Below are 11,248 nucleotides of genomic sequence, written 5' to 3'. Positions count from 1 at the left end.
TGAGAATATCAACTTGTTTCTGATCATTTTAATAAAAAATTTAAGGATTACTATGAAATGTGCAGTGCCTCGCCTAGTTCTCAAGTACAAGATCTCTGTGTTACCATGAGAACAAGCAGTTTTGATTTAAGTGACCATTGCTTTTGTACATTTTCTTCTTCCCGTATATATGCTTACACTGTCATTCTCCACCTTACCTGCTCCACAGTTCTTAAAACCCCAGTCTTCAGTTAGCATTCTATGTGATTTGGGCTCTGATTTTTGAGACAGGGCTTCCTATGTAGCCCAGGCTGTCCTTGAACTCAAGATCCTTCTGCCACGGCCTCCCTAGTGGTGGTGGGTGCTGTGACACCCACCTAATTACCTGGTTTTGAGTTCATTTGTATGCTTTGAGCAATTAACCATTGTTATTGATATTAAATACTCACTGGAGAGACTTGTCTTTTCTTATGATTCCCATTATTTCTTTGTATATAAAAATTCCCTCAGAGGCTGGAGAGATGGCTCCATGCTTCAAGGCACTTGCCGCTCTTGCAGAGAACTCAGGCTTGCTTCCCGGCACCCATATCAGGTGGCTTAAAACTGCCTGGATCCAATTCAGCAGATCTAACACCCTCTTCTGGATGCCATGGGCTCCTGCATTCCAGTGGTGCATACACATATGTACTACATACTCAGATACACTAAGTAAAACTTTGCCTCAAAGTGTGTTAAAACTGGCCTAGCTACAGGTGTTAATAACCATCAGTTGCCAGCTGTGGAATTACCTTTCCCTCAGCCAGTCTTACCTACCCCAATCATCAAACTGAGAAGAGTGTCCTCCTTGGCCCACACACCTGCTCACTGGAGCTCTGGTGTGCTACACTTTCCACCGTTTCATGTCTGTGCTTTTTAGTCTATCTGGTTCTGATGGACTGCTGCCCTTGCCTCTTCACCCCCTTGTGTATCGGTCCATGAAGTTACTGACACTGTGTTCCCAAAAGAAAAGCATGAACAGGCTATGGTGGCACACACCTTTAATCCTAGCAGAGGACGATGCTTCTCCACTAGTTCAAGGCCGGCTTGGTCTACATAGTTCCAAGCCAACCAGGGCTATGTAGTGAAACTCGTCTAAAGCAACCGAACACTGAGTCAGAATGAACGGCCTGCTTACAGCTCACATACACAGCCACATTACAGACACTGCGGTCTGTCCTTCACAAGCTGCTTCGGGTACTCACTTGGATAAATGGCTAAGGACTTAAACACTAAACTCAACTCTGCTTCTTTTCAGTGAGTCCCTTCCTTGTATCAGAGCCCTTCAGGACAAGCCACCGCCACTTATAATTCCATGTGGTTCTTTCTGAGACTTAGCACAGACTAAATGAAGTGTACATCTCCTAAGGAAATTCTATCTAGGGCTTGTATCTACTTCCACATACTGTTCTTGGAAATTTTCCAATCTGGCCTCTCCAGCCAACTTTAATCTCAGGGTCCTGGAATTTCACTCCTACCTTGGGTGGTCCATGAATTGGAGAGAAAACGAGGTTGGGGAGCGATGTATTCTTTGGCCTATGTGAAAGATGGTTTGGGCCTGTACTAGGGTAAGCCTATTCAACTCGGAGTCACAAAAAGGGCCTGGGCTGTTTCTACAGCAACGCTAGGAGGGTGTGGTCCCTCTATGCCTGGCTGCGGGTTCCTCCTAAACCTCTGCTGCGATCCCCGTCTGTGACAGCCGGATGCAGCTCCTCCCACTTCCTGCCCTCACCCGGACAGAGTAAGAGCCTAAGAGAAGAGGCTTGCGATGGGCGCAAACCCTGAGCCATCTAGGGCTGGGTCCTCAAGGGGCAAGTGGAAAGGGAGAAGGGAAGTAAGAGCGAGCGAGGGCTGGGCCGGGTGCGCGAAGAAGAGGTTTAGGTCTCGCCAGCTGCCACTCATGAGCATCCTAACTCTCTTACTAATGGAACACTGTGTTAGGGACTCCCGCCGAGTGCCAGAGGGAGGCGGGAGGTGGTCCTGACTCCTGCAACTTGGGGCATGAAGCTGATTCTTTTTCACACTGTCACTGCACGTGGTGCATCTCACACACACACAGCACAGACACACACACACACAGCTCAGACCTTTGACACAGAGTGTACCAAGGAGGGTACGGATCACAAGCCCAGATCAATTTTCCTCTATTGCTTGCACTGCAGGGAAGGCTCCAATACTTAGCAACATTGTTTACTTACACCCTGGTGGCTCCACACCCTCTGAGCATTCACTGTCTGAAATATCCAGGCCAGGTGGGGCTTAGGAAACATTGTTGTTTCAGACATGGTTTTAAAAAACACCAGCTTCCCCAGTCTTAACTCACACTTTGGATGAAGATTGAAAACTGGGAAACATCTCATGAGAATGTCTTTGTTTTTGCCTGAAGGGTGAGATGGGGGTGGTCGAATTCTAAGGAATCTTCGAACATGGCCTTATTCCTGTAATCTCTGAATCAAGAGACCTTTAGGTTTGAGGCCAGCCTGGTCAACATTGCAACATAGCAAATGTCAGGCCAGCTTGGGCTACAGAGTGGGATCCTGGGCCATGCCTTACTGGGTCTGGGATTTAAACCTTTGGTACCCAGGAGAAGACGGGCAGCAGAAGGCACATCTGACAGTATGCCAACCACTCCCCTGACTTTGCCCTCGCTGACTCCAAATTGTCTATATCTGAGCTAAAAATGCTTGTTTCTCAAATGTGGACGATCCTGAGGCAGTGAATTATGGTATTAGTTGACCCTAGCACCCATCTAAAAAAAAAAAGAAAAGGCTAGTGTAGGATATATTCATCAAGACACCAGGACCAGCAGGGATGTAACAAACACCCTGCCTGACCTAGGGATGGCAAGAACACTATACTCCTGGAAACAGTAGCTACTTTAGGAGAGATCTCTGACAAGCGAGAAAATAAGGACAGTTCAGTATCAACCCACCCTGCCTGTGGGATGTATGCTTTGTCATGGAAGGAAACGTTTGAGCAAAGCCTCCCAGGGTGCCTGGGTTGAAGTAGGCGCATGGGAGGAAACCAAGTTTTTCTATGTTCTGAAATTCTCAAGAATTCTTGAACAGAAATGAGAATAGATCTGTTCTCTGTGCTTTTCTGAAGATAGCAAGGAACAGTGGGAAGAATATCAATGTGATATCATTACCCTCCCGACAAATATTTGATAAGCACTCACCAAATGTAAATAAGATCTGAATTTGAAGTGGGCTGCCGGGGGAAACCTTCACTGTCTCAGGACCACTCCAGCACTGATAGGTTAAGTATCGGGGGACCCAAAGCCCCTGCGCTAGGTGAGGGTGTGGGTGCAAGGGTTCCTAAACCCCCAGCCCTTCCGACTAAGTCACTGGACCATGGAGGATTCAGGGGCTCCTGTAGAAGGGCCGAGGAGTTGAATTAAACAGGTTAACTCTAAATGCTACCACCACATCTGTCCCGAGGACAACCCCGAGGACGTAAAGATCAAGCCACTGTTGACTTCAGTAAAAATAATGAAGTCGAAACAGGTTCCCTCGAGAGACATACTTTCCTTTTGGACATGAGTGTCCTTCAGGCACAAATGCATGCATTTAAAATGCCACACAACACAGTCTTAGGAACAGTACTGCCGACACTTCCGTGGCTAGTAGACTCCAGACCTCTTGAGAGCAAGGAGGCCATTTCCTTCTCTTTTGTCCTTCACACTGAGCACAGTTGCCAGGGCTTGGCTGATGGCCTCAGTTCTTTGAGGAATTCATCCAAGCTCTCTCAGCGTTCTCCTCTTCCAAAAACTCCTCTCTGAATACAGAGTTTTCAATAGAGACACATCAACATGCTCAACATTATGAGGAATTGAAAACGATAAAAAGCAGCTCATCTCACCTATAGTTCTGTGAGACTCGGGATCAAGATGAGACAAAAACTTAAGCAGCTTTCTGGGACAACTAAGTGACACTAAAGTTGTGACAAAGTGAGTCCACCTTGGAAAGTGCTGCTAAATCCAGGAGGAGAGAGTGACTTGGGAAGGCTGGAGCTTCTGCTCTGGACATGAATGGGTGTGAATCTACATTTTAGATTCACTTTCAAATGCTCACCCTTGCAGCAATAAGCTAAATGTATTATTGTCTTCAAACATTCCTGTAATAAAATGTAATTGTAAAGGTAATTTTATTTCTAAAATGTATCTAATTTTAATTAAGATTAAGTAATTTCATTTAAAAAATGTAATTTATTAGGTCATTTCAATCCATTTCCTATGAAGCTCACTGCAGCTCTTGTGCACTGTGCTTCAGTAGACCCCAGGAGCTTGTAATGTACTCTACCACTGAGCTATACACCCCTTCGCCCTCCCAATGTGGTCTAAAGACTAAAAAGCATTTGCAAAGTTCTGAGTTACAGTTAAAAGCAAGATAATGCATAAATGGAAACACAGAATCTGTGATAATCACAGAATCATCTGAGAAAGACAAGCTAGGACAGTGTGTGTGTGTGTGTGTGTGTGTGTGTGTGTGTGTGTGTGTTCTGCCTGACCATGCTTTGTAGGATTAATATTAAATTACCAAAAGGATCTTGAGAATTCATTTGGTCCAGGCTGGTGATTTTACACATGAGGGACTGGAGTACAGAGAAGACCGAATGGCTCATGGGAGTCCTGGCAGCATGCACATGAGGCTGCAAGGTCCTTCAACATCATCTGCAGGCCTTGGTCTGACTCTTTTTTTTTTTTTTAAGATTTATTTATTTCATATGTATGAGTACACTGTACAGATGCCGTGAGCTATCATGTGGCTGCTGGGAATTGAACTCAGGACCTCTGTTTGCTCGGGCCCCTGCTATCGAGCCCTGCTTGCTCCAGCCTGCTCCGGCCTTGCTCCGGCCCTGCTTGCTCTGGCATAATACACTGTAACTGTCTTCGGACACACCAGAAGAGGGCATCAGATCTCATCACGGATGGTTGTGAGCCATCATGTGGTTGCTGGGATCTGAACTCAGGACTTTCGGAAGAGCAGTCAGTGCTCTTAACCGCTGAGCCATCTCGCCAGCCCTTGGTCTGACTCTTTACCTTCAGCTACCAGAGAGGGGAGGCAGAGAAAAGCACCCCAACTGTATGAAGAATGTACTTTCACAGCATCCACTTTCTTTGTGAAGTAGACAAAGGAGGATGTGGCCCAGAGCCTGGACAGGAGAAACTTTGTTTCTCCCCAGTGTTGGGAGCTGACCAATGCTCTCTACCCAGTTGAAGGCCATCTCTCAGTTTATTTCCTAGTCCAAATGCCCTTCTGTCCCTGCCTTGACTGAGTCCCTCTCTATCTACCAATAAGTTCATAGAATGGCTTCCAAACCAAGTGCCTCCAAGCTGTGCTCCACGACATTGCCTTGAGATGGCCCTAAAACACAGAGGTATCATGCCAGTCCAGCTGTAGAAAGACCACACAGGCCACAGACTAACCTGGGCTATGTAAGTAGACTTCATATAAGTTGTCTATCAGAATGTCTCCGGGCTTCTAGAAATTCCTGGACAACCCAGCAAATGCTCCTTCATACTTTCTTCTCTGTGTGCCTTGCCCATCTGCCCTTGACCCTGACCTCTATGCTCATTCTTCAAGAATAATCTACTGTGTTCTTCTGGAAGGCTGCCTCAGCTTTCTCAGCTGGACCTCTCACCACCAGGAGAGTGGACAATGCATTCTGCACACTCTCCTGACATTATTTATCCTGTCTCCTCTCCTGCACCATGAGTTTGCCTTAGGGACAGATTATGCCTAGGTTATCAGAACTCCCTCAGCAAATGATTCTACAAAATATGAAAGGAAGGGAGGGAACTAATCGTGGAAGTAAATTACTTTTGATGGCTTTCATTTTATTTTTATTATTATCATTATTATCATCATCATTATTATCATGTGCACACTCTGTCTGTCTCTGTCTCTCCATCTCTCCCTCTCTTTCTCTCTGTGTGTATGTGTTTGTGAATCTTTTTTTGTTTTGTTTTGTTTTTTGTTCTTTCGAGACAAGGTTTCTTTTTGTAGCCCTGGCTGTCCTGAAACTCACTCTGTAGACCAGGCTGGCCTCGAATCCAGAAATCTGCCTGCCTCTGCCTCCCAAGTGCTGGGACTAAAGGTGTACACCACCACTGCCTGGCTGTGTTTGTGTATATTGTAGCTAGAAGCAATGGCATGATCCTGTTGTCAAAGCTGCTTGAGAAACTGAAGAGAGTTATTTGAGTCTGAGCTATGTGATGAGACACCTAACTTTTTTTTTTTTCTAAAAGAGGGTACCACTATGTAGTCAAGGCTGGCCTTAAACTTGCCATCTTCCTACCCTAGCCTCTCAAGTGCTGGGGTACAGACATATCTACCATCATGCACAGCAAAGCCGTCATAGCTTTAGAGAAATTCTTGTCACCCCTGTATCTCTCCTCCTTGGAGGGGAGTTTTTGCTGTGGTTTGGTTGGTTTGGTTTGTTAACACCGTTCTCCATTCTGCTTGTTTCACTCTGCTTGCTATGGGCAAATAAGGCCAACTTTGTTTTAAACTATCATGTTTCAGAAACCATATGTGTCATATTTTTAACTTCCCATTGGACAGAGTGAGAGTAAGGTCTTGTATTTTAATATTTAATTACTCAGAAAATGTGTCATCACATTTATTGCCTGACTTGGCTTCAATTTTGTGAATAAGTGAAAAATCATGGTGGTGCCATTACTGATTGGTGATAATGTCTGCAAAAGCTAAAAACTGTAATAATGACTTTACACTGAACCCCATTCTGGCCCCACTTCTTGTATTTTTCAAGTTCCATTTGTTCTTGCCAGAGCTGGTGGCTGCAGAGGGACTTCATGGGACAAAGCAGGATTTCAATAGTACTCCACAACTAACAAGAACTAAAAATGTCCTGCGAGTCCCCTAAGGCCACAACTCTATTTAGATTCCATAACCATAAACAAGGTTTTTTTCTTGTCTTGCAACAAGTTAATTTTTCATGGAATTGTGCTCTGAATGAGGAGGGCACAAAAATGATGCCAGGATATCAGTTCTAGCACTTTCTGTAGACACGCAATCGTTAGCAGCCTACTTCATGTACAACGACATATCCATACTGTGTGTAAGACAATGAGGTTGATTTGGCAGGCAGCTGGGGAAATGGACTCCAGGCTGGCTGTTGTAACTGTAGCCACCTAACTTTACCTTCCTGCTCTTTGGCTCCTTGGCTCCTGCCTCTCCCTCTGTAGTCATGTCTTTCCTAAACCCAAGTAGGGATGCAAAGAAGCAGAACTTGCTCTTGCTGTAAGCTGGCCCCTGATTTTCTCTAGGCTCCTTTGCTTTTATTCGTCCCCAAGTATGTTGGCCTTTATTTGTATTTTATCCAAATTTGCCACCTTGCTACTGTGTTATCACTGTCACCACCATCATCATCATCTCCAACACCACCACGACCACTGCCACCGCCACCACCACCGCCACCACCACTGCCACCACCACCACCACCACTGCCACCACTACCTCCACCACCACCTTTGAGACAGGGTCCTATTATGTAGCTCAGGGTAGCCTTGAACTTGAGATCCTCTCTCTTCAGATTTAGTGCTGGTATTATAGGCTGGCATTATACCTCCATGCCCAGAGCCAACTTTATTCTTTGTTTTCTCTCTCTTTCTCTTGCAGGACTTCAATGGATACGAACAAGGCAAGGAAACACAGTTTGACGACCTTCCCAATTTTGAAAGCAAGGAAGAAGCAGAGTTTCACTTCTGTGAAGGTAAGCATCATTGGGTCCCAAGTGAGGAGCAGAGCTGTCTCTAGGAAGATGTGGAGAGCCCTGGACCCAGGGCAAGTCTCCCACCCAAGCATCTCAAGGATGGTACTGAGTGTGGGGGAGCCAGATGATGTTGCCCACATTCAGAGCAGGTCTTAACTGTGAAAGCTCCCCAGAGGCGCCCTCCCAGGCATGTGCAGAGATTTGTCTCCTGGGTGGTTCTGAATCCCATCAAGTTGACAGTCAGGATTACCCATCATGGTGGACTCAAAGGGGAAAGCAGCCAGTCTTGTGAGGCCTGCACTAAACAGGTGACTAGCATTGGAGAAGCTGCCGGACGAATGACTTTTCCACAGTTACTGAATCTCCTTTCCATCTACCTGAGACTACCTCAGAACATTCCATTGTCATTCACAATAAATGTTCAAGATCATTTCCGGAAAATATGTTCTTTTTTCCTGACAAAGACATAATTGCTTGTTTATTTCTCAGCCTCAAAACCTAGTGAGAGGCACAGCACAGGAGTTAGGCCAGGATGCAGTAACCAAGTTGACCATCTATGAACCAAGTAAAGGGGAGAATTTTTTTAAAATATAGTACCACTTAGGTTGTTCACAATATTCCACTGTTTAGGATCTTTTCAAAGCATGTTTTGCAGAAAACTTTGGCCCAAATCGTTCAGCTATGAAGGCCTGAAGTGCATCCCTGTATCCATGGTCACAGGCTCCAGGTTAGCAACCTCTGTGATGGTTCCAGAGGTCACTCGCCACCTCCCTAGACCTAGGATTCCATGTCACCTTCTCTGAGCAGTGTTTCTGGTTGAGCTTCCCAGCACCCCAAGATTATAATTCACAAAATGGATCCAACCAGGTTTGTTGGCTCAAACCTGTATTTCCAGTGATTGGAAGAAACTTTGGGCTTGTATTTTTGACTAATATTGAGACTGTTAAATCTTAGGGAGTTCTGGGAAATGGACTGGATGCATTTGCATTACTAGATGGGAATGGGCAACTGAGGGCCAGGAACAGTTTGATGAGACATATGAATATCAAATCAACAAGAGCTAGGCTTACGCTAAATAATCCTCATTGGCTCTTGACTGGTTTAAGAAGCCCATAGTAGATTTCAGAAACACACCATGGGCACACCTGTGAGAGAGTCCAGAAAGAATTTACCAAAATGGGAAATCTCTTCCTGAATTTGGGCAGTCTTATCCCACAAGATAGATGCCAGCCTGTGATTGAAGAGACGGAGAAAGCCTTCATTGCTCTCTGAGCCCACTCTCGGCAGCCATTACGTGGCTCATTCTGCTGTGTCCTCTGGGCCATGTGGACTAAAACCTCTGAATTCATGAGCTAAACAAATCTTTCCCCCTTGAAGTTATGCCAGGCTCTCTACCGGTGACAGAGAAACCGTGAGCGTAAGGAGCTTTGCAACTTGGAACGTTTTCAGTTTCTTGAGCTGGCCTTGGTTGATGAGGTCAAGTGGCAAGTGTTCTCCTCATTTCACAGATGGGAAAACTGATGACAAACAAGGATTCCCGGCTCAGGGGGGAAAGACAGGGAGTGCAAGGAAGAAGTCAGATCTGCAGTCCTGACCTCACTGTTCTTTGACTCTGAGTTAAGAGGCATCTGTTAAACGTTGCTTTCGAAAGTCCTTTGTGTAAGTAAAACAATGTGATGAGCTGGGCAGTGGTGCTTGCTTAAAGGTGGAAGCAGGAGACTTGGGGAGTTCGAGGGCGTTCTCAGCTATGCTGTGAGTTCTAAGCCGACCTGCACTATATGAAGTCTTGTCTCAAACAACAAACAACAGAAATAAAAAAAAAATTAATGGAATATCAAGGGAAGCAAATTACATGACAGTTATCCCAAGAAACTTTTGAAAAACTAAAATAAAAGCAGAAATTTCCTCATGCTGCACTCTACAGTAACTTCCATCAGGTGGAAGGAGACTGAGGAAGGCACTTGACACTGAATTCTGGCTTCCACATGTGTGTTCATGAGCACATGCATGCATGCTTGTACCCACATTTGTGCGCACGCGTGCGCGTGCGCTCGTGCGCGCGCGCACACACACACACACACACACACATACACACACACACACATAAAAAGAAAACAAACAAAAGAGCTGGAGAAATGAGTCAAGCACACATCCTACATCCTGCCCTTCAGGAGGGCTGGAGTTCAGCTCTGAGAATCCATGTCAAGTGGTTCACAACTGCCTATAATTATAGTTCCGAGAGGATCTGATGCCTCTGTCCTCCACATGTACCTGTACACATGTGTACATACTCACTCCATATACATATAGTTAAAGTAAAAATGAATCCCTGAAAAACAATTTAAAATGTGATATTTTAAAAATCGTCAGATGTGGTGGTTAGAGATGGCTCAGCAATTAAGAGCAATGGCTGCTCTTCCAGAGTACCTGGGTTCAATCCTAACACCTACATAGCAGCTCATATAGTCTGTAATTTGAGTTCCAGAGACTGCAACCCCTCTTCTGGCTTCCATAGGTTCTGCATGCATGTGGTGCACAGACATACATGCAGGCAAAACACCCATATGCATTAAAATAAAATAGCAAAAACAAGTTAAAATACTTTGATTGGATTGAGGAAGTATTTTTAAAAATTGACTGGGCTTGTTGACACATGCCTGTGATCTCAGCACTCAGAGGGTGAAGGCAGAGGGACCTGCCTACAAGGACATCCTTAGCTACAGAGTGAGGTTGGTCCTCTAGCAAGAGGGGATTCCATAGGATTACTATTCTTCCCTAAAACAGGGAAATGTTCTGCATTCGTTTATCTGGAATGCAGGCATAGGGGATGGATACTTGCTGGTCGTCACTCCTGGCAGCTGGCAGCTGGAGCTTGCCTGGCTTTTCTGAGTCTTTAGTGTAGCTGACTTATGAGACTTGAGATGCTCCAAGGCCTTAATGAGTCAGGTTAGACCTTGCATGAGGGAGAGCAGCCTGAGCAAGGATGCTCTGTTCATTCACAATATGATTTTAGAACTCCCCTGATAGCTCATAGGTAGACGTGATAAAGTTCGTCTAGCATTCTGCTAGACAAACAATTTCTGTTGTCAGTATCATAAGCACGGGGCCTTATCAGGCTGCTGCTTTTCTTAAGTCCCTTAGCCCAGTCCCTGATTGACACTTCCTTGGGCTTTCCCTCCCCCTTCCTTGTTTGCTTGTGTTCTGTCTATCCCACGCTTTAAAGTGGGACCGCCCAATGTGGCACTGCTGGCCATCTGAGGCTATAGAGGTCTTGCCCTGGCTAATCCATATGGAGGTGTAAAATCGACCGTCAGTCTCAAAGACCTGGTCTCCCCTCAAAAAAGAGCATAGAATATCTTTTTAAAAACTAGGTCGATTTTATAGCATATTAATGAATGCATCAAGAAAAGCCTTGAGCCGGGCAGTGGGGCGCACGCCTTTAATCCCAGCACTTGGGAGGCAGAGGCAGGTGGATTTCTGAGTTTGAGGGCAGCCT

At 45.5% G+C, this 11,248-nt stretch overlaps 1 protein-coding gene across 10 annotated transcripts in view; it reads left to right on the top strand.

The window, feature by feature from the left end:
- Positions 1–1,651: 1,651 nt before the first annotated feature.
- Dyrk4 (dual specificity tyrosine phosphorylation regulated kinase 4) overlaps positions 1,652–11,248 on the top strand; it is a 44,800-nt gene continuing 35,203 nt past the window's right edge. For 4 of the 10 annotated variants that reach the window (XM_031383495.1, XM_031383493.1, XM_031383504.1 and 1 more), the window contains exons 1-2: positions 1,698–1,845; positions 7,659–7,752. In XM_031383495.1, the coding sequence (XP_031239355.1) occupies positions 1,784–1,845; positions 7,659–7,752 (156 nt within the window). In that variant the 5' untranslated portion in view covers positions 1,698–1,783. Of the gene's footprint in view, positions 1,850–5,315; positions 5,453–7,656; positions 7,753–9,260; positions 9,412–11,248 lie in introns of those variants that run through there. The other 6 variants (XM_031383494.1, XM_031383496.1, XM_031383501.1 and 3 more) reach the window with 4 other exon arrangements.

Source organism: Mastomys coucha, unplaced genomic scaffold, assembly GCF_008632895.1.
Source record: "Mastomys coucha isolate ucsf_1 unplaced genomic scaffold, UCSF_Mcou_1 pScaffold20, whole genome shotgun sequence".
Lineage (NCBI taxonomy): Eukaryota > Metazoa > Chordata > Mammalia > Rodentia > Muridae > Mastomys > Mastomys coucha.
This window is presented reverse-complemented; position numbering and strand designations above follow the sequence as displayed.